Genomic DNA, 24,125 nt, shown 5'->3' with positions numbered 1-24,125 from the left:
AGCAGAATTCTCTTGCATCCTTAGAGTAAACAAACTGTCCAGTTTCACGGCACATTACTTAGATATGGTTATCTAAGCTAATTTTATTGGCTGCTGTCCCCTCACTTTCTCAGCATGACAGTAATGACTGCTGAGGAACTTGTTGAGCCAAACTGAATAACTATTCAAGGCTGATGAAAGTTAGATATTTCAATTTGTCTCGGCCAACAAAATCCAAATCCTGGAGACCCCCAGCACACCAGCGCATTGACACAGTGTCTGTTGTTCCATTAAAGCTGGAAGAGGAGCATATGCAGACCCTGAGGAGGAAAGATTTGGAAGTGCAGAGCTTGACTTTACAGAACAAACTGGAAGAAAAGACTTGGAGCCAGGAGAAGAGTTTGCTGCAGCAAGAACTCAGGCATTTCAAGCAGGACACCTTCCTTGTATATGTCAAACTGAAGTGGCTACTGAAACACTGGCGGCAAGGCAAGAAAATGGAGGACGATGGGGAGGACATACTAGAGGTAACTGGCCCACCACCACTAACCCAATGAAATTGCATTGGATGTTCCTTCTTTAACTGTAGATTTTAAACATGATCACCAACTGGACATAAACTTAGATTTTAAGAGGATTCAAATAAAACACAAAGGTTTTTTTCTTATTACCAGCTTGTGCTGGAAGATATGTTGCATTGCATTTATCTCTGTGTTACACATCACCTATTTTTAAATCTAAACCCTTAATTAGTACAAACATTTGGCCTTAAAAAAAATCTCCCATCGTAAGTGAAGATTTAATTAGGTTTCTAGGATAATAATTCTGAATAATTTCTGGACAGAAAAACATTTTAGTGAGCTGATGGAGTCAAATCTGTTTAGATGGGTTGAGTGCTATTGTTTTTGTCATTGTGTTCAGTGTCTTCCTTATAAAGCCTCAGTAATGCAGATGGAGGGAAGCTCTGTTTTCATGTTGGCAAGAGAATTATAGTCTTGTGGGAACTCACGGTGAATCATTCTTGTTTGTTCCCTTTCTTCATACACGCGTCTATCACCAGCAGCAGCAGTACACTAGTAGTCATCAAAGTAATTTTCCAAGTAGCAACTAAATTAACAACCTGGAATCCCAAAGCTGACGCATTTTAGCAGGGGTTTGATGGCAGAAAGTGCGCTGTGGAAAAGGTGCTGCTATATTCTAGTAGGAGTAGCTCCACTGTTTCGTATTCTGTATAAAGGGTGCTGTGATGTAATGAGTAAGAGGGTGTTGCTGTGTCCTATCTCTTGCATTTCAGATCGAGCATCTTGAAACCCTCCCAGAATTTGGCATTCAGTCTGAGCAGAAGGCGGATGATGCAGAGCGAGAGGAGGAGGAAGAGGATGTTGTGTTTGCACTGACAGATTTCTCCCAACGTCCCACTGCGGAGAGTGTGGATCATGGACCACAGCTGCAGACTGCGGAGTTACTGCAGCAGCAGAAGCAGGTACCATACTGTTTATATGATGTGTCCTAGGAATGGAAACTGTGTATGTTCCAAGGGAATTCTTTTTCTGCTGCTGTGCTAAGTCACCTAAAATCACACTTGTAGAAATACTGCTAGCTGCGCAGCAATTACAATGGAGTTTGTCCATTATATTTATATTTAATCAGGAGTCATGTGATTAGTGTTCTCCTGTTGGCAGATGCTATCAGTGAAAAATCCTATTTCCTCCTATGGCTGTCTGCCCAGAAACATCTATCAGTATGTGATGGTTTGCAGAATTCACATGCTCCTCTTTCTGAGCACATCTATTGTCTTCTACTGTCAAGCTTTTAGTGAGTAGAGGATTTTGTTTCCTCTAAATTATTTAAGAAACTAGTACATTTATTTAATGTTTTCCTTAGAGATGATGAGAAAGCAATGCAAAGGTCCTTCCTGTAGCTGGACTTGTTTTTAGATACCTAAAAGCAAATCATGCTGACTTTTCCTTGACATCTCCGGTGCCCTGCCTACACATGACATGTATGCCAGCTTTTTGCTTTTTGCACTGAGTATACCAGTAGTCCTACTAATAGCAGTACACATAAAAAGGGGATGAAATTAAGGCTTTTATCTGTTCTTCATATACCCCTTATATTTTTGCTGTCAGAAGGCAAATGGAACAAGAACTCTATGCAAAAAAAAACAACAAATCTAATGGAAAAAGTCTTGAAGGTTTATTCCTTATGCTCATTCCCTGCCCAGCCCCTGACTTGGGAGCCCACTCCACAGTGAGACCACTCAGACACTTGTGTCCCTGCAGCTGTGTTAAAACCCAACAGTGTTTATGCCTCTTCATATTCTACTTTGTATTTATATACTTTTTCGCTTTCCCTTTTAATAGTTTTAGCTGACAGCTCTACTCTCTGGCTAAGATTTTCTGTGATGTGTGCTACCAAGGTAATAATAAATTGGTCAGTTTGGCATCTGGAAAGGACCCAGTGTTACTAGTCTTATGGGAGGTCAGACATGACTATTTTTCAGTACTTAACTGGCCAGTTAGCAAGACCCATCCTATTGGCACACTATTCTCTGGCTGAGAATGAGGTCATTTAGCTGCATTATATCTGTAGACTGGCATGATCTAAAATGGCTGGAATGAATGTACGCTATACTATCTCGATACAGCCTCTGTTGCATACTAACTGTCCATAGATATATCTTAAAATGACCAAGAGCATACAAATAAATTATGTCCTCTTTGAAATGATAATTGCTTTGACATTAAATGCAATGGGAAGCAGAATTTCATATAATTTGTTTTAATAAGCTTTTCAAGATGTTCTAATGCAACAGTTCCAACTCATCTTGCTTAAATGAATGAGTGATCGGAACAGACCAAATCTCAGTACCCTTCTTGATACTGAATAGTGTTTAATGTCTAAATGGACCCCTGAAAGTAAAATATTCATTCATTCACATTCAGCAGCACTCACTTCCCAGTACAATACTGTCTGTTCAGACTGCACTAAGAAACCACCCAGGGATTTGGAGAAGGGTCTTCTGTAGGTCCCTTAAACTCTCAGCTGGAAGTAAGCAGTTATGTGGGGAACTCAAGGTGAGTGGAGAAGCTGGAGGTCTCCAAGGTCTGCCGCTGCCCAGGAGAGCCATAAGTTGCTGCTTCTGCCTGATGAGTTTCAAGATGAAATGCATCAGTACTTGTTTCACATTAGGAAGGAAATCTTGAAATAGCCTAGAAGTAGTTGAGAGGACTAGGTCAGAAAAAAGAAAAGGCTTCCTGTAACTTGAGGTAATCCATTCTTATTTTTAACATTTAATGTTAATATTTAATGGCTTGTATTTTCAGCCTCTGTTCCTGTTGCTGACTTTCTTACCCTGTGTGGACAGTGAAATTGCTCTGAGAAAAATTATAAACCACAAGACCTTAAAAGTAGTCACTGATTTTATATTATTGTGATTTGTGGTTCTCAGCTTGATGGAAAATACATGTCTTGCTCGTCTAGGATATTTATGTGGCTCCCCATGGAGGTGGTGCTGTCCCTTAGCTGATAGCAGAGGCACATTGCAGAAGAAAATGGCAAGGTTCAAGGGCTACGAAGGAAGTCTGGTGAAGGCCAGAAGTCAAGCAGGCTAATCTGAGTTTGTCATGGGCTTGCTGTAAATGAGCATTTCAACATGTGTAGTAAGCGATGAGGGAGAACTGGCTACAGAAAAGCAAGTGCTTTGGTACAGCTGAGTAGGAAGAGTGAAATGTCTGTTGGATCTGTAAGATAAGGGAAGAAAGAAGAAGAGTTTATACATTTGTGTTTCAGTGGAAAAAGTATTAAAAAGCAGTACACTTATACATTGGTAGTGGTGGAAGATGGTCAAGAAAATCCCCAGTTAGATCCTTTTTTTGCTCATACATCATTTGTTTTCAAATCATTGCTAAGGAAAAGCCCAGAGGAATAGTAATTACGACCTAAGTGTACCTGAATGATTTGCATCCAGATGTAGCTTTACTTTTGCCCTTTATCAGAGCTTATAAATATCTAATAGGCTGCAGTCAATTGGATGGGGCCAGGCTCTTTTTGGTGGCACGTGGTAACTGAACAAGGGGGCAAAGAGCACAAACCAAAACAAAAAAAAAAGTTCAGTTTGAACATGAGAATGGCCTTCTTTAATGCTGAAGCAGCTGCCAAGAGAGGTTGTGAGGTCTCCAGAGAGGGAGATATTCAAAACCTGCCTGGACACCCTCCTGTTCTACCTGCTGTAGGGAACAGCTTTAGAAGGAGCTGGGCTGGGTAATCCCCAGAGATCCCTTCCAGTCAGTTCTGTGATCTCTGACTACACAGAAACACACAGTCCTTGTTTGGTTGCTTAGGCTCCTGACTTTGTGTTTTTAATTGACTGCTCTACTAAACAGTTTGTAATACCAGACTGTGAATTTAATAGAGGTTTTCTTCGTGAGTCTTTTGCTTGTTCCCTTCACCTATAAATTCTGGGCTGTGAAGGCAACAAGACTTCTGTAATCCCTCTGTCCTAGACCAGCTGTGAGTCACTCAGATTCCTCTGTGCTTGAAATTGCAGTAACTGGTCAGTACTACAGAGTCAGATACTTGCATGGTAGCCTGCCCAGGGAATTACAGTCATGCCCTATTTCTTCTGCCTGCATGACATCTCTGGGAGGAACAGGAAAACTGTAACAATCTTTGTTTGGTATCTATGGGACTTATGCAGAAGCTGTTTGGCAGTTTCACCAGCAGAAATCTCAGACATGTCTAGATGTAAATGTTGTGTTTCAGAACACGTTGTCTCAGAAGTGCTTCATCTCTCAGCACACACTAGTTTGGCAAAACAGAAAAATAGTCTCACAAAACTCTTCAAATTCAAATTGTAAATAGAAAGCCATGCAAAAGAGACATCTCTGCAGGAATTAGGAGTATGTAACCAAAAGTGGATATTTATTGGCAAGTTAATTAAAATCCCAGAAAGCCCAGGGGGCACCTGGGGTACTTATCTTCGTAACAGTGACATTGATGTAATACCTCTAGAAATAATGCCTGTCCTCATCCCAGTAGGCTACAAACCTGTAATGAGGCTCTTTTGGCACCTCTCTGTACTAGTCTATCACTTCTTTCCTCACAAAACCTAATTTTGCAGTACTCTAAAGGTAAAAAAAGTTATGCATGGGAATGAGGGATGTAGCTTGCTTCAGCTGTATTTGAGTTTATTTTTCTTCTGCCTCATTTCCCTTGTGTAGCCTTTTGATTACTTTGCCAAATAAAGCATACCAAAAGCACAGAATGTGGCTCCTGAATAAAAGTACTTCATAAACATGTGGGGTCAGGGTATTCAAAAGCGAATGAGGCCAGAACTTGAAGTACTTAATACCCAGTAGCTCCCACTGTGCCATGAAGGACAAATCTTCAAAAGAGCTCTTATTCTGATTACTACACAACGGGCTTGAGATGTTTGGAGAATCTAGCCTTAATTGGGTATCAGAATGAGAATTCATGGTGAAAGCATAAAATCTCGTTACATATTGCAAAGTAGGAGATCTTATATGCATGATGAAGACTGCTGCTGTATAGTAGCAAACTGCTAATTGGCATTAAATGTTAATGGAATTAATTCTGCTTCTGTGAGCATGTTTCTTATGAAACCCCACATTATACACCATCACATTTCATTAGCCCAAACAAATTATATGCCAGTCAATGAGCACCTGCAGTCATTTCTTTGCGTCTGGCTTCTTTTTTTTTTGCTGATGAACCAAATGACTTGGAAAAAGCAGAGCACGCTTGCTTGTTTGTTTCCTAAAGAACAAAAAAAAAGGTTCCGTGGCACGTCTCATTAGTGGTTACAGAAGTGGGTGAGGTGAGGTCAGTGATGTCAAAAAATCTGGTCAGCACGTGAGATCAACTTAGTTGTATGCACAAAATGCTGTATGTGTTGTTGCTAAGGAAGAAAAAAATATATGCTTAAAAACATATTTAGATTTTTTTGTACTTCTGTTTATTGGATTTGCCTGCAACAAAGTCCCTGTGTGTATACACTTCATGACACACTAGAAAAGAGGAATTGCAGGAAGCCTCCACTTGAACAAAATAAAGAATAGAATGAATTGGACTATAGTAGAAGAATCAAGACAGCTAATTTGAGTTAGGTTTTTCCAAGGAAGTTAGGGTGTTCATTAGGACTAGGTGATTAAATGCTGAGTTTGTTGAATAATTTTGCCCACTTTTTTGCTCACACTGTGCCTGCTAATCAACAACAATGTTCTTAAAAGTCTTTTCTTTTCAGAATAACTTGTCAGATACAATCTCTGGCTACTCCTTGGTCTTTGAGAGGTTCATTGGGAGTGTTTGATTAAAATCTTGGATAAATAAATCATGTTATGCTTTTCTGTTGCTGCAATTATGCAATTCAATTACTGCAAAAAAAAAATAAAAATTGGAGGGTACCTTTTGCTTCATGATCCAGAATGAATCTTTTAATCTTTTGCAAATACTTGAGATTTGATGCTCAGCCATGAGTGTATATATGAGATGAGCTCTACCTGACAAATCTCAGCAATGATACCTTACTCTTAGATTATTGTATTGAAAGAACATTATTAGAGATGGCCTCAATCCAGAAAGGTGCATAGAGCCTTTTTCAGTTTGACTCATATCTTTGCATGGGTGCTTTAGTATTAGGGCTAGCAAGAAAAGGTAGGCACAGAAAGCATTGCTATTGCAATGGATGTGCAGGCATCTTTTCCTCTTACAGATGAAACTGGAGGCTGAAGGCATATGATGCCAATGTATGTTTTGCTTTGTTCTGGCAGGCAAGTGAAAATCGGAAGCTGCTGAGTGCTGTGAAGGGCCTGCTGGATGACTTCCGCTCAGAGCTGCGGGATGACGAGCGCGAGCGTCACAAGCTCCAGCAGCAGTACGCCCTGGACAAGGCAGCATGGGAGGTGGAAATGACTGAGCTGAAGTGCCATCTGGAACAGGTACTGTCCCACATCCAGCACCCTGGAAGGATGCTGGAGTCACTTAATGACTCTGAGAGTCGGGAGAGCTGCTATATTTATTCGTTTTAGCTGGTGCTTGAAAGGCCCCCTGAAGCCTGGGCAATGCTTTGAGTCATGAGTTGCCCCTTGGGTTCCAGTTGTCCCAGTATGTGTGCTTGTTAGTGGATACTGTGTAGCGTAAGTAAAAATGAAGGAACCGAGCCTCTTCTATATGCTATATGTTCTCAGAACAGCTGGATGGTAATGTATCAGCTACAGTAATGAGACTTGCAGGTGTCCGTACTTATTGGCATTTATAGGAGAGAGAATATCTTGGTGTTGGCATGTTGACAACTATCTCATCGCTGTGCCTTGGCACATAAGATCTGCAGTATTTGATGCATAAGAGAAAAGAGTGACTTAACAATTCTGAAGCATTATATCAGTTTTGTAATGTTAAATCAACCAGTCAAAGCTGTTGTTAGAGATGAGTGGTACCCTGATGGAGAGAGAGCTCTAGTTGTAAGCTGCTATTAGGACTATATGTATAAAGTCTGGGTGAGGTGCTGCAGTGCTGTGTACTAATGTTTACAGAAGCTGTACAATTTCTGCAACAAACAAACAAAAAATTCAGCAAAAAAACCACAAGGGTTCATTTCCAAAGCTGGTGGCTTAAGAGCTCTAATTTACCATATTGATGAAGGAAGGAGTGGGAGAAAAAATAAGTTCGGATCATGAGAAAAAGATTTGCAATTGCAGAGCTTCTCTGCAGAAGACAGATATAATAAAAATATTTGCTGCTGAGAGCATGATGCATCTAGGAGGATTTACTGAACCTCGCAGCATTGTCTGGAGACTCGCTCTGACGCACTGAGCTGAAATGTGAGCACTTATTTTTCTGTACAGGTACTTGGAACTTGTTTCCCAAAATGAAGACAGAAGCTTTCATTTTAGCAGTTTTCTCTCAGTAGGCCTAAATTCTTAGTTCAGATCATCTTCTTAGTACATGCAAATTTCCAGAGAGCAAGTCGCTTGAAAAGAGAAACAAAAACAAGTGCCATTTTTTTGTTCCTCCTAGAATAAAGCATGGATGACAGTTCTGCCTTAAACTAGAGATGGCAAAGGGCAAAGCCTAGGGAATGTTACTTTGAGAATTAACTGCCAATTTAAAGCTCGCATGTTCTGTTTGCATCAGTGATTTACTGCTGGGCTGCCATTTTGGTTGTTGCTTGGCAAGCAGGACAGTGCTGCTCTCCCTGCCCAGGGACAAGATAGATTTATACCATTCCTTCTGGTGGCTTTGTCAGGCTCTTTGCCATCTTCACTGCTCTACTGGCAATAATCTCTAGCATATGCTAATTACTGAACCGTGTTACTTTTTTCCATTTTTTTTTTTTCAAGAAAATGAAAAGAATCAAACGGATCGATATTTAAGACATAAAACTGAGTTCCTCAGCAGATTCCCTAAGCTGCATTTATATTTCACAGCAAAAAGAGATCCCTTGTGAAGCAGCAAAGAGAGAGCACATAAATCATAAGAATGTCAGTTGGGATAGTGCTAACAGCACGCGCATCCCGCTGAGGTCTGTTGTATGTGCCCACAATTACAAGGAAGCAATTAAAAAAGCTAAACATAAAAATAGTGATATCATAAACATGAAATACAAACATTATAAATATGGAATTGACTCAAACTAATGATTATGATTCAAAATATGGGGGTTTTGCTCTTGGTTAAATTTAAGGTTCGAGAAGGGAAGAGCTAGCAAAGAACACCTAAAGCATTACATATAGTCACACTAACATACTTTTCTGTTTTGTGCCAACATGTGGACTAACAACAGCTTTAGCTAACCAGCCAAGCCTGCCATGGTGTGAGGGTAGGAGGGCCTTGCAGGATGTCATTTTGTCACTTTGACTGGCGGTGATGAAGCAGCAGGCTGTGCAGCACTCCCACCACAGGGGGCTACTGGGCTGTCCAGCCCCCAACAGACCCATAGAATTACAGCCTTTCTAGTCTCTACTTTTGTCTGCACTGCCACTGTTTTCCACCTTTTTTTTTTTTTTTTTTTGTGAAGCAGTTGATCAATTAGCAAGAGAGTTTTCCTCAAGAGTCACCTTCTAATTAATGGTTACTGACAATGATTTTGCATTTTAATACTTGAACTCTGTATAGGAAAGAAAGAGTAAAAGGAAGGAAGAAAAATCCTTTGTTACAAAAGCACTGCATATATGAGTTGATAATGTATTGTTCCCTGCTGCTTTTGTGCTTTAGCACTGCGTATATAATTAAAGTAGAGGTCTTGGCTGTCAGAAATGAATGTACATCTTATTTGGCAGAAGGCTTCTTAGGCATTGTTTTTCAGATAAGATTAAGATAAATAATTAAGATAAATAATGAGATTGCTCCTAAGTATGGAATCTTGATAAGTCTGAGCAATAAGGAGTTGCAATAATTGTCAGACCCCAGTTGGTGGAAGTGAAAAATTCCAGTATTCTGGAACAAACCCAGCACATGTATTGAGAAATGGCACATAAGGACATGGACCCTCACTAGGATTTAAACCAGTGATCGAGCTTCAGGATCCTCGAGGGGGAATATGAGCCGTGGAGCTATTGGAGAGGCGTCCAGCCACCTTACCAGTCAGCAGGTTTAGGACTTAGACTTTCATGCTAAGGAGCCACCAATGGATCCTTCCTCCACGATGTGAGCCTTGTCATAAACACAGAGACAGAAGGATTCTCCAGGAGCATTGTTCTGCCTTCCCCAGATACTGAGAGCCATCTTCTGAGTGTAAAGGCATCACCTGTAACCGGGAAATGTTTTGTGTCCCAAATCATAGAACAACATGAAACCGTTCTCGTTTGCCTTGGGTTTGGGCTTATCTTTGCACTTAGTATATTCTTCTCAAATGGAGCAAGCAGCAGCGTTCTGGTCTAGATGAATGGTTTGGCACAAGATAACTGACAGTATTTAGGTAGCTTGGGCAAGGCACTCCAGTTCAGCCAGGCATTCCTAGTATAGCTCTTCTGGAGCATGTTCTTTTGCCTCCTTGCCTTTATTGGCTTTCCTGCTCTTTGCAGGCAGCACAGCCTCAGGAGCACAACCATTCTTGTTTCTTAGCTGAAAGGCTGAGAATTTGCTCAGTGGTGGTTAAGAAGTCAGTGGTATAAGGAAAGAAAGAATGTATGTCGAGTTCAACATTCTGCTATTTATTTTTCTTTTAGATTAAAAAAAATGGAAGAAGGAATTTGCTTTATAGGGTACTCATACAAACTCTGTTGCAGCAGAGCATTTGTTTTATGTATGGGTTTGCTTTTAGTATTTTTGAGCTTCATGCTAGCTAAAGAATTTATTGCAGACCTTTGTATGTCTGTCAACTTAGCATGTTAGCCATAGTTACTACTGTAAGTGGCATTATTCCCCAGGAGACAGCAGAGTTGTTAGGTGGAGACTAGGCACTCCAGCCTGGTTGGATTTACTCCAGGCACTCCAGCAACATCTGTTAAGAGCTCCTATTGCAAGACAAGAAGTCTGCAGGGGCATTAAAGGTCCTTGAAAGGTGAATAAACAAGTCCTAAATAGCTCTCTATCAGGCTTAGATGTAAGACAACTGTATAGTTTATGTCATTTTAGAGTCTCTTAATGTTTTGGATTTCATCACGTAATATATTATGGTAAGTAATTATTAACTTTGCTTTACAGACAAGGAACATAGAAGTAGGATATACTCCACTAATTCCAAAGGGCAGGAGGGAAGCATTGTGGTTGGCAGTAGAGTAATTTTGGGAGTGCTATGAACAGCCCCCATGCCCTTATCTGCTTGTCCTTTCTCCTGCACCCACAGGCTCTCCAGTGCCACCAATGTCAATGGGATTTTTACCGTCAGCATCAGTGAAACAATGAACTCAAGGAAAGAAAAAAAAAAAGTTTGAATAATATGTAATTAATTAACCCATTAATCATTCCATCTTAATTCCATCTTTAAAATACTCTTAATATCTTCTGCTTTTTAAAAAGATTTTCCATATAGTTGATGTTATTTCTTCTGCTCTACGTTTGGTACCTACCTTTTGATTTGTTTACTGACAGCTTGGAGTTAATACCGACTGAAATGCTCCACTGCTGTCAAATTTACCTTCAGGAAGGTTTCACAGGTGTGAATAGTTGCAGATGGAGGCCCTTCAGTATCTAACATATGTGACTCTACAAAATATAACACAGCTGAGTCAAATGTTTTCAGCACCATTCTGGCTACACAGATTTACACTGGATAAACAGGTTAACAGAGAGAAGATAGTATCACGTCAACATTCGTAGAGTGGTGGAATGGTTTTGATTGGGGGGGACTTTAAAGATCAACTAGTTTCATCTCCCTCACCATGGGCAGGGACACCTCTCACTAAATTAGGTTTCACAAAGCCCATCCAACCTGTCCATAGGGTGCTTTTTATAATTGATTTTTACAGTTACTTGCTTGGTTTGAGAACAACTGACTTGAGAAATTAGTGGTAGAAGATGCAAGTGCTTAAGGTCTCCCTGTGATGCATGTGATTACAATAGGCTGTTCTCTGCAGCTCAGCAGAACTCAGGCAATGACCTCTCTGCCATTTATTTGGGAAGGCTGTGCCAGAGACTGATAAGCTTTACTTATCTTTATCCAGTCTGAACTTCCTTTTGCTCATAGAGTTTGAGCTTACATTCTGCTTCAAACAATTGAAAGTGCTGTCCTCCCCTCTTGCTAAAGGAGTGTGTTTCCTAGGAAACCTGCTGCCTCTGCCTTTTGAAGACAACTTCAGAGGCAGAAATGAGTTTTTACTGCTCTTCTCTCTTGGTTGCTTGCAGAGCCAGGCCTATCCTGACTCACTTACTCATCTACTGAGTTGTAAACAAAAGGTCACATTTCACATATGAAATCTTCCCTCTCTTGAGCTCACACAATGACACTGAGCACCTTCTTCACTCTGACCACAGTCCAGCAGTGGTCCACATTTGCCAGAGAAGCTATGCTGATTTCTGACCTTTGAGGTTTGTCCGAAATGGAACAAAGCAAGAGCTGGAAGCATGAGGTTGGGTTGGAGACCTCCTTCCAGCCATCACAACTACTTTTTCCTATGATCCTATTACTCTGAGCCAACTCTTCTGATCTAATTGAGCTGATCTCTCAGTATGAAGTAAAGGAGAAGGAATGGAAGGCATCGTCAGTTAGCAGACATATAAATGAATTTGGTTACCATGATCTCAGTACGTCTCTTGGTGCTGGTCTCTTTGCTGGGAGATGTGAGGAGATATACAGTAACACACTGCTGAAGGTTGTGGGCAGAAAGTCTCTAACACAAATTCCTTTCCTGAGGCAGGGTTTTACCTGAGAAAGTTCGATGTTCTAATAATATTTTGTTTTGATGGCAGCTGGAAAGGAAGAACGAGAACAGCTTTGGAGAAACAGGCGTCACTTCTGATGCAAAGGGAGCTTTTAAACGGGAAAGAGAGGAGCATAAAAAGCTTCTGGCTGAGACTCACGGAGTGGTGATGGACCTCCGCTGGCAAATCCAGCACAGTGAGAAGAACTGGAACCGAGAAAAGGTGGAACTCCTGGACAGGCTTGATAGAGACCGACGAGAATGGGAACGCCAAAAGAAAGAGCTGCTCAAGCGGATAGAGCAGGTGAGGAGTCCCCTTTGGAGTTGGGATGGGCAATGATTGGCTGCTAGTGTGAGGTGTTACACTATTACTGTACTCAAACCAAGGTCAAGGAACAGTTTAAAGAAAAAATGTTTTAAGAAACAGCATAGGAACAATTTTGGTTCCTTGGATACATCAGTGTTTCCCAAGATACAAAACAATTCACATACACAAGGGAGTAAAGGGGAAATGCTCATAATCCCTCTAAAGCCTGTGAGAAGTCAGCTCCAGGTTAAAGGCCATTTCCTGCTTCATTTCCATTACCCTGGACAGGGATGGTCACATTGATTCATTCTGTTTGAAAGCTTATGTGCATCCCTTCATGCTTAAACACTCAATCCCACGCACAGGGTTATTCAAGGTTGGATATACAGCTTCCTGCCAGAAAAGTCTGTTCATCTGTGAATTTGCCACCAAGGATACAGCTACTGTAACTATTTGTGAAGAGCCCTGACTGATAACAAATAAACAGTTTGCAATGCTAAGTATTCAAAAGACATTTTTGACCTTAGTCACATGAATTCTGTGCACACCTCTGCTATCATTTGCAAATCTGATAATTACATACCTATTCCCTTGTTTTTCACACCAGTCTGCACTTTCATCTGCTTAGTATTAGAGCTTGATTTGAAAATGTTGATCTAAATTATGCTTAATGGATTTATTATCTGGCTGGAAACCACAAACACACACACACACAAAAAAAGAGGAAAATCAAGTTTAATGATGGAGAATTAATATACCACTTCTGACTGAACTGTGTTCATCTCTGAGTCATGCATTCCAGGAAGAGTAAGAAAAACAACTGAAATCGGGGGTGCTCAATTAACTGAATACTTCCTGTCTTTAGGACATCAAAAATGGAACTGCATCACATTTGTGCATGCTCTCTAGGGAGCAGTGCTGCCTGAATGAACTATAAAGTACCTTCTCATGTTAAGCTGATGAAAGCATGGTGTAAGTCACCAGGCTATAAACATTATGAGTACAAGACTAAAACTCATTGTAAATGATAACTGTTAAACCCTTAGAGAAGCATTTAGGTGAATGTCGTACTCTACAGGTATTTCTATGGATCTGAGTTGGTGGTGACCAATATGAAAGCTTTACAAACCAGGAAAGGTGATTTTAGTTCCTTGAAAATATCAATAAGTGATATGCTGTTCATCTGAGAGTTTCTGAGAATACTTCATGCTGTTTTGTGAACTAGCCCTTACAATGCCTTATGATGCAGAACTGTAGTATGTCTCTTAAGATAAAATAACCGATGCACATGAGCTAAGAAGGGGTGTAGCTGAGCTGTTCATCAGTCATCTTGTTCCCAGATTTCACTGGCTAAGATCTCCCTGTTTAACTAGGCTGGTTTCTAACTGTTGAATATCTGTGGATACTTCATGCAAAGTGAGAATTAAGTGATAAAAAATTTCCAAGTAGACTAAGGGCATGGGCATATACTTCTGCTTAGAGTCACTGGTACCTCTGTGGATGTTTATCCTGCTGTCTCTGTGAAGTGTATTTTTTCATATTATCTCTTCAGTGTCTCCTCAGTAGCCTGAGGGAGTTAACCTTGTTCAGGACTGCTTACTCTGTTCCCTGGGAATGAGGCACATTGAAGGGTGAAGAGAAATCCCTGCTAATGGTACCTAGCCTTTAATTTTCTTCAAACCTGACATAACCTCTCAGTGTCATCTTGAGAGAGTCTGCAGAATAGATCTTAACTAACCCTGGAGCTGATTTCTTCTTTTACTATTCTGAATCTTCTAGAGTCCCACTATATATTTACAAGAGTTGTACACAATATTAGCAATAGATATGGAAAATAAAAAAATATTATGTCAGGCTAATTTCAGAGGACTAGATGACCAGAAATAGCACTTGAGATCTTGGCTATCTGCCTGCCAAACTTCATAATCCCATCTTTGCTTATAATCAAACATTTCCTTGTGTGACAGGAAGCTTCCAAATATTTGCAGGCTTTTGCTGAATATCCTCTCCAATTGCAGTCATGCCCTGCTTTGTGTGGGAGCAATTAGTATTTCTCTGAAGTTCTTCTCCTCTGTGTTCTTCTGTGTGTATTTCATGTATGGCGATGCTTGGAGGATGAGGAGACTACACCAGTGTGTATATTTGAAGACAGAGTCTAAGAGATAACTGAAGCATGTGTGCCAAATTTCCTACTAATGCTTTATGCCTGTCTGCTTTAACATAGCTGATGAATAATGCAAGTCTGATGAGAGGGAAGCTCACATCAATGTATAAAATATATAAAATACTTTACTCTGGATAGATGCAGGGGTACCACTCGTATATAAAAAAGCATGATGACCTACTTCTTTCTGAGCTCAGAGGTTTATTTTTGTATTTTCAAGTTCACTGCCACTTTGTTTTCCCTTAGTGAATCTCCCTCCACTGTGCTCCCAAACCTAATTGTGCAGAGATCTCACCAATAAATATTTAAAACTGCAAGGATGGTGGTTTACTCCAGGATATCTTGAAATACATCCTCCAGACCCTACCTTTATAGGACATCTTAAATTAGGTCCTTTTAATAAAACACTTTCGGATTTTGTGTATAATGAACAAAACACTGAAGATACACTCACATTTTTGTGCGAGCTTTGCAATTTGGGACCTGGCCTAAAATCTGCATTTGACCTACATTAGGCACTGTGATGCTGGTTTATTTTTCCATATGAATACAGCATTAGAAGACTGTTTTGTAGGTCCTCAGTCCCCAAGATCCTAGGGAATGAGTTGCATTTGCAGGTTGTTCTCAGTGACCTTAGCAGGTTGCTCTGGCAAATCACGGGAGTTGTGTATCAGATTCCTGCTGTCATTCACTGTCATATCACATATGACATACCACATATCACATATCACTTACCTCACCTACTGTAAACTGTAAATTGTATTTACAATTAAAGCAAAAGTTGATCACATAACCTAATTCTAACACTGATGGTAGTTCAGTGTCAGTAGCGATCAACCCTCTCTTCATCCAGTTTTTGCACAGTGCAGAGTGAATAGCTTTGATGGTCTTTCTATAAATATGTATTTTCTTTAAAAAAGCCTTACATGCCTAATTCATCCCTTTAAAAATGTGTTATTCTCAGAAACAGTCGACCTTCTAGTTGTGTGTTAGGGGTAGACCACCTTTAAAACAAAGCTTTTGCCTTTTGTTAAGAGCTGTTTTCCACCTCTGGAAACAAGATGTGTGGTGTTACATTAAAGTGTAAGTCTCATGTTGCTGATCAGAGGAAAAATTTGGTTTTGTTTTGATGATGCTCAAAGTCACTCACCCTTATCTGGGCTTCTACTTGTTTTGCATTATGATCTGATATCGGGACTATTTTTAAATAACAGCGTTGAGTTGATTTGTTCCTTTAAAAATTATTCTAATTAAAGATTATAGGCAGATGCATTTTGTATGTATTTATGCAGTGTATATACGTACATCTATATAGGTAAACAAGCAAGATGTGTGTAAATAATCAAAAGTAAATATGTATTTGATCATTTGTGAGTAATAGCATCAAAGTCCTAGGTCCATCTCCCGTTGCAGAAGGACCAAGGGAGAAAAGCCAGCATGCCTGGAGCTATGCAATGATCTCAGCCAGCCCTCCAGCTCTCTGCATTGCCTTGCTCCTGGGGATGGATAAGAAATGCAGAGTGCCATACGTTGCATGAATAATTGCTGTTCCTTCCAATCTGCTTTGTTCCCAGCTTCAGAAAGAAGTGAGCCCACGAAGAGGAGGGGGCTTTCTATGTGACCAGAAGGAGAGTAACCTTCGTCCATTTACAACCCAAGGGAACCTTCACATGCCCCGTCCGATGGGGTCAAGATCCTACTCTGACTCAGATGCCATTCAGTTTGATGACCGGTCACTGTCCAAGCTGAAGGAGAGTGATCGATGTAGCGCCACAGAGAACCTCTTCCTGGAGTCACTCTCTCTCGATTCCCCCGATGAGTTGGAGGAACATCGCTCCAGGCAGCTGGAGCGAGAGAAATTCGTGACCGGATTAACAGAAGTATGTGCACTTCTAACTTTTGTCAAACCTGCCTGTTGTCTTGTGTCAGAATCAGTACCAAATCCCTGCTCTCAGAAGTGAGATGCTGTGTCTCGGTCACTGCTCACATTTACTTAGTAGGGAATTTATAACAGATGGGGTTTGTTCCTTGTTAGGAGCCAATCAGGCAGGTGTATATGATGTCCAATCTAAAGGCCACAAAGATTACATCATCAGGTAGCCATTCATATTATCTACGATAACTTTATTAGATGTAATGTTGGTTCAGTAGGTCTTAAATCTCATTTTGTTGTAAATACATGGGCTGTATGCTGCTAGTTAAACTTGAAGTGCTGTAGAGAGCTACGTCAGGTTCCTCCATTGTGGCTGCCTCCTAAGCAGGTTAGTGGGAGGAAGTGAGATGAGATGTTGTAAAAATAGAAGTATTCATCACCAGCAAAGTATCTGCCCTCACGCTGTACCATAAAGCTGCAGAGTTCCTGAACACAGTGCTAAGAGATGCTGTTGAACCATAGGGAACGTGTCGTAGAATCACAGAATCAAGGCTGGAAAAGACCTCCAAGATCATCCAGTCCAACCACCCACCTACCACCAATAGTCCCTCACTGAACCACATCCCTCAGAATGACATCTAAACAGAATGTAGCCTGTGTTCTGCTAAAACCAACTCCACAGCACTCTCTGAATCCGCTCACTGGATTCAGGTCATCACAGTTTTGTCAGTTTTGTTATTCAGCTTATGTTCTGAGGTAGCTGGAGCTGCGTATGCATTACAATTAGATTTTCCTCCCTCCAGGAGCATAAAATTATGGGGAGCAATGTGGGATTCTGTATTTGTTATCTCTCAGCCGATTATTTCATACACACTCAAGTGCTCTGTGTAAAATGTTGATACCGTTGTCAGGGATCTACATTTTGTGTTTCACTCTGATTGCCATTTTCTTTACTTTCAATTCAGCCTGGTAGTTAAAAACAGAAATCTCTCCAGATGCTTTCCATTTTCAGACATTACCACCACCGACAAAAGTGTTGGCAGCAAAACTAGGTCCTTGGTGATATTTGCATAGCTTCTTCCTTTTAAAGCATACTTTGGTTAAACCTGTGCAAAGTGATTTTGTCTCAGTGGGTTTGTTCAAGCAAAGCTGATTGGAGTTTAATGAATAGCTTTACTAAGGATGCACAGAGGCACTCGCAGCCTGCTGACTGTTCCTCACCACTGTGTTTTCTTTGTGGCTCTAATTGTAGCAAAATCAGTCCAGCCTTCAGCCTGATTCTCCATTCATTTAGATCAAATTCACTCTGTAATAGCTGCACTGAAGCCAACAGATTTATTGCAGACTTACACCAGTGTAAAACTCTTATTTTTTTCTTTGACTCTGGATAAATACTGGAAGGGTATTTGCTGAGTGAAACAGTGTCCTTTTTGGATAATTATAATGAGAAATACACTTCTGTGTTGGCAGCGTACTTGAATTCATGAGCTTGTATAAAAATAATAAGCACTAATAGTCTTTTTTGTTTCTGATTGTATTTTGTATTTCCTGTTTTGTTAGACATGTAAACAACTAAAACAATGTCTGCGGAGAAGTTGCTTCAGAAGTATCTATTAAAAAAAAAAAAAAAAAGAAATAAAAAAAAGCAACAACTAATTGTCATGGAGAAGTAATTGCCATAAAAACATCTTAATGCCATTAGCAAACTGTAGGCATTCCCCTTATGAAGCAAGTAATAGCCTTCCCACACTTTTAATATAGCTAGCTTAATGGGTTTCAAATGGTGCCATTTGATGGTTCCTAAAAAACAAGTATGAAAATCTTATGTCAGAAGAGCACATTTTATCTCTTATTTCAGCACAGCAAGGCCTCTGACATGAAGCAGATTAATTCCATGAACACATTTGCTTACAAATAAGTAGTCCAAAACAATACATTGTACACGTGGAAAACAAAAGCCATTTGTTGTGCTGAGTTGGGCAATTGTAAATGGAAGAAAGCTACACACAGCTACACAGCTTTTTTCTTTCCATAGGTACGGGTTCAAGGCTGTTCTAGATGTAGCATACAGGCTTTTTGTGTGCAGGCTGTCATCCTAATGGGATTGACCATTTTGCTGCCTATGTGCAAAGGGAAGAGTATTCTCAGAGGCAATTTAAGATTCCCTATCTGAGAGGAAGCTGCTTTTTAAAGCCAGACATACCTTGTGGAACCACCTAGAAGCAAATGACAGAACACCCACAAGTTAATGCCACAAATAGGTTCCAAAATGACTTACGCTGTTTGTTTTTTGTTTTTCTTCAGGAGGAAGAAACACACAAAGGAAATCTTCAAAGGTGAATAAAACTTGCAGAAAAAAAACCTATCAAGCAGTCAGATAACCGGAGTTCTGTCTCTCTTGTGCCTAAAGCACGGACCCCAGGCATAGCCATGCCACCTCCTTATCAGCCAGCGATCCAGATTAATGGATTTAGCCAGGGATTAATTTGTCTCAATATGCTTCTGTTCTGCTCCGATTAACCTGGGCCACATTTAGCTGTGGTGCACAAAGATCAAACTGTCTGAAAGTTCACAATGCTGCTGCTACGTTAGCAAGTAGTATGGACCTTTAGACACAGATATGTAGAGGAAAACAGTGAGTACTGAGGACCTGACAAACTCCTGTATGTCCAGGATGTTTTGCTTTGGACTAGTTCTGGTCTGATCCCATGGGCTGAATGCCCATCTGGCCCTAGAGTGCCTTTCTGTGCTTCTGGAGAGCATCTTCCAGGTCATTTTTATCCCCAAATGCAAACAAGGGCAGCTGAGTAGGAGATTCACTTCAAAAACGCATTTCTGGTGTCACCTAATTCTCTAATGCAACCAAACTGCAGCTGATGCATTGGGTCAAAATCTCATACCGTGATTTTACTGTATCCTCCAGAATATTGCTGCACAAAAATCACCATTTCCTGAGACCTCATCCAGATTTAGTGACCTCATTGAGCTGACTCTCATAACAATACTCATTTATGGTTTTTTAGAAGTCCCATTGAGAAAGATTGTTTTGTTGTTTGATTTTACCTTATAAAGAAGCAGTAAGGCAACTCAAGTCTGTGATTTGTATGAACCAGTGACATGTGGGAAAGCCAAAAATCCGGTGTTATCACATAGGGACTCCCTTCTCTCAAAGTACAGCATGCCTGTTAAATGTAACTGCATCTCAGGTGTGTGTCCCGCATCCTGAGCACTCAGGAGTGGGGGTGAACTTGCTGATTTCACAGCAAGTTAGAAATGCTCTGTATTTGCTTTGAAAAATCTGCCTCATATTGTCATAAAGACTCATTTTCTGTAGATAATGTGTTTCTGAAATGCACCCCACTGCTGCGTATTTCAGACGTTTGCCAAGCAGTAATCCAGCTATTTGAAAAAAAAAACCAAAAAACAAGAAAAGTGGGTCTTAATGAAAAGAACACTAATGTGGTTTTGTATAGAAGCAGATAGTGAAAGTTGGATTTTCTCAGTCAGTTTTCAGTTGAAATTAGTAGCTCCATGAGAATTTTCAAGGCTATGAGTGATACTCTTGTGTTCCTCTCTGCAGGGCCATGTCTGTTTCTTCCATGTCAGAATTCCAGCGCTTGATGGATATTTCTCCATTTCTACCGGAAAAAAACTTGCCTTTATCCAGCAGCAAAGATGACATAACCCCTCCTTTGTCTCCTGATGATCTGAAATACATAGAGGAGTTCAACAAAAACTGGGATTACAGTAGCACCAGGAATCATGGGGGGGCCACCGAGAAGCCTGCAGAAGGGTGGATAGAAAGGACAGAATCTGGGAAAGCTGGGAATGATCCTGCTCCAGATCCCTTCCAGGCCTCATCATGGTACCTCACCACCAGTGTCACAATGACAACCAATACCATGACCAGCCCGGAGCACTGCCAGAAGCAGCCCACAAGGAGTAATGGTGTAACTGAAAAAATGGGAGTTCGGATCTTCCACAGCCCACCAGTGGTCCGTAGGTTTGATAACTCTGTGATAGCCGGCAGTGAAGGGAAAAACCAAGTGGAGCCAGATTTCCTGTTTTCTATGACCAAAGCTATGGGGAATGTTGCTGAGACAAAAAGTCCTTCCTCTGATATGTTTGGAAGATGGTCTTGTGACCTGACCAAACACCATAAGGATTTTCTGGAGAATGGTCTTCATCCCATTGAACGCCCTATTTGCACTACTGTAGGCTTTGCCTCACCTTTGCACAGCTTGGAGATGTCCAAAAACATGAGCGATGATATGAAGGAGGTCGCTTTCTCAGTCCGAAATGCGATACGCTCTAACTCTAATTCAGGAGAGCCTCAGTTTAAGGACACTGCGTGTCAAACCAATGGTATGAGAACAACAGGGACGCAGACCACCCAGACCATCAGCGTCGGCTTGCAGACAGAAACCCTGCGCAGTATCACCAGCAGTCCACATAAGTGTCTGACACCAAAGGGGGGGTCCACGCCTGTCTCTTCACCATCCAGAAGCCTGAGAAGCAGGCAGGTGACCCCTGTCATTGAAAAGGTCCAGGCTAAGTTTGAACGCACATGCTGCTCCCCCAAATATGGCTCTCCAAAGCTGCAAAGAAAAATCCTTCCCAAATCAGACCAGCCAAATAACAGGACTTCGCCTGGCACACCTCAGAAAGGATTCAGTGAGTCCGCTTGGGCTAGATCAACTACTACAAGGGAGAGTCCTGTCCATACCACCATCAATGATGGCCTCTCCAGTTTGTTCAACATCATTGACCATAGCCCTATCTTTCATGAGACCTTCCAAAAATCCCCCAGGTCTAGCAGCCGATCCAGGTCAGCAGAACCCAGACCAGAGCTGGGCCCGGTGCAGGAGCCATGTACTAATGCCCGTGGCAGATCACCCAGTCCTCTTCGTTTGGGTACAGAGACACAAAAGGAAGATGGGACTGAGGTGACAAGTATCAGGCAGGACTTATCTGCTCCTCCAGGGTACACACTTACAGAAAATGCTGCCAGGATCTTGAATAAGAAACTTTTGGAGCATGCCTTAAAGGAAGAGAGAAGGCTACCTTCACACAGCCCACCAAATCTTAGCAATGACAACAGCACAGGAGAAATTGTCAAAGTAGATCCAGGGTCCATAGAGGTAATGAGTTTGTTTGTTTTTCCTCCTATAGCTAAATGCACTCTCCTTTGATCAAATGCATTATGAGGTATCTTACAGTCCTGCCAAGTGTTTACAGTGAATATCTTAGTCCTTTATGGTACCATCAGCGAGTTCCAGTCACTAAACTATCGGATTAGTCTCTGAAGAACTTGTTAAAGAATTGAGTTTCTATCAGGCTTGAAAATATCATTAGAGCTTTATCCTTTACGGGATAAGGATGGTTCTCCCTGGAATGACTGGGATAAGGGGTTTCTGTTGCAAAACACACCATGCATTACAGATGTTCTAGGGTCTGTAGGTCTGAGAAGATTTCTATGTTAGATGGAAAGGTAGGCGCTTCCTCCTACACAACAGTGGGTGATATCAAGTTTGCACAAAACATAATTACTTCAGTACCCTGAACCAAAACTACAGGGCCTTCAGCGTACCTTCTCTGGATATATCTGAGTAAGTTTGGTTCTGGTCTGTGAATGTGATTAAATGGCATGAATGAATGTGATGAAATGGATTTGGTATTGACTGTTGCTGCCTCACAAAAAAAAAAAAAAAAAAAAGAGAGAAACACAAAGATAATCAACTAGTCTAAGCACAAACCTACTTAAGAGCTTTTTATTGATATTTTGTTGTACTGTCACAAGTTTAACAGCTATCTGTCTCAGCAGGTATGCCCAAGTAATGGGGGTCAGATCCTCATTTCTAGTAATGTGCTACAGCAATCAACCAAAAAGAGGCTGTAATGATGGACAAAGCTCTTTCAGTTACCAGGTTTAAGTCTGTTTCCAGCAAACCTTGTGTGTGAGAGAGTTTTGCCTTGAGGAGGCCTGCAGAAGCTGAGTTAGGCCCAGCCCTTGCTGGTGGTAGAGCACCAAAATGGTGCATGCCCTGCTGGTCAGTGTGTTCCCTAGGACACAGACAGGAGAATTCAGCCTCTCAGATCCATGGCATCCCTTTAGCATCCCAGTGGTGGTTTTTTTTTGGACAGCTGCTCGTCCTTGACCCTGGTGATGTCCCAGAATCCTGTCTGGGCCTTGCTAGGTTCAATCCTACCACTCCTGCCTCAGGTAACCTCAAGGGAAGGTACAAACCCCATTTCCAATATCAACATTTGAGATGGAGGATTTGTGGAAACTTGGGTGTTGAGGCTTTTGTTCTGCATTTTGCCTTGTACAAGCAACTTGCTTGTAATGGACATGATCAACAGATCATTTGTAGGTGCTGTTGAGGGGACACAATCTTTTTTGCCTAACAGAGCATCCGAAGCTGAGGATATATTCCCTATGTTTAAACAGATGTCAATAGGGGATTTTGTACATATAAAGAAAAACGCCATGTGCATATTTTAAATAATAATGAATGAGAGTAAGTTTTGCACACAAACCTCAGAATGAACTAAAGCCTCATTTATTTCATTCTCTCTCAATATCTACTTTGTTAGTTTGAAATACCAAGAACATACAATTCCTTATTAGAAAGTGTATGCTTTACTCATACAGGTTCAACACAGCTTTGCCTTCCAGGCATCACTGAAAACTCTTTATTTCCTCCTGCATCTTTTAAATGTCTCAGCAGATCTCAAATGTAAATAAATGGATGTCATCCCACACCACCACACACTGCTGCTGGCAAAATACAACCAGCGTCAGTACCTGAGTTTGATGCGTGGAGAGATTGACGTCAATGCTGTTTAGTAAAATCTCCTTGACCATCAGCCTGGCAAAAATTTGCCCTTGTTTGTGAATTCTCAGTATCTTCTGCCTAATGTTTTGAGTTCAAAGCCTCAGAGCTAAGCTTAGCTCTGCCTTGCAAGTCTTACCCAGTTGTTATGACTGCTGTCTGGTTGCACGGGTGCATTGAAAAGGAAGGTGGTGGGCAGTCACATGATGGGCTTATCTTATCCTGTGTCAGTTGATGCTTTACAGTGTGCTCTTAACAAAGTGTGGGTTTGCTGCTGCAAACAATAGCTCAAATGCCTTTAGACTTTGCAATACCTTGGCTTACTTCAGTATTATCCTGGCCACAGAAATCATGCTTTACAAGATTGCACATAGTACATGATGATGGAGGAGGGGGAAGGCTGTGCTTGGGGCAGCCCCAATGTCAGTGCTACCCTTGCCATCCTCCTGCAGATCCCTGCTCAGTTTCTCCATCACCTGTTTGCTTCTGGCCAAGACAAGTGACTTTCTCACCACAGGGCGCCTTCTTTTTTTCTGCAGTCATAGCATGTTATATTGATGACTTTTAAAATTGCATGGAGCACCTCTTGGTGATTTTTCCTTAATTTGAGCTTCTGGATGGTTTAGTTATGCAATTCACTTCTATA

At 41.1% G+C, this 24,125-nt stretch overlaps 1 protein-coding gene across 14 annotated transcripts in view; it reads left to right on the top strand.

Annotated features, from left to right (window-relative positions):
- The window catches only part of MTCL1 (microtubule crosslinking factor 1), a 96,183-nt gene that overhangs the window by 66,719 nt on the left and 5,339 nt on the right, over positions 1-24,125 (top strand). For all 14 annotated transcript variants that reach the window (XM_015855284.2, XM_032442644.1, XM_032442634.1 and 11 more), the window contains 7 exons: positions 276-506; positions 1,274-1,462; positions 6,771-6,938; positions 12,349-12,603; positions 16,345-16,650; positions 18,948-18,979; positions 20,224-21,784. In XM_015855284.2, the coding sequence (XP_015710770.2) occupies positions 276-506; positions 1,274-1,462; positions 6,771-6,938; positions 12,349-12,603; positions 16,345-16,650; positions 18,948-18,979; positions 20,224-21,784 (2,742 nt within the window). The remainder of the gene's footprint in view (positions 1-275; positions 507-1,273; positions 1,463-6,770; positions 6,939-12,348; positions 12,604-16,344; positions 16,651-18,947; positions 18,980-20,223; positions 21,785-24,125) is intronic.

This window comes from Coturnix japonica, chromosome 2 (assembly GCF_001577835.2).
Source record: "Coturnix japonica isolate 7356 chromosome 2, Coturnix japonica 2.1, whole genome shotgun sequence".
Taxonomy (NCBI): Eukaryota; Metazoa; Chordata; class Aves; order Galliformes; family Phasianidae; genus Coturnix; species Coturnix japonica.
This window is presented reverse-complemented; position numbering and strand designations above follow the sequence as displayed.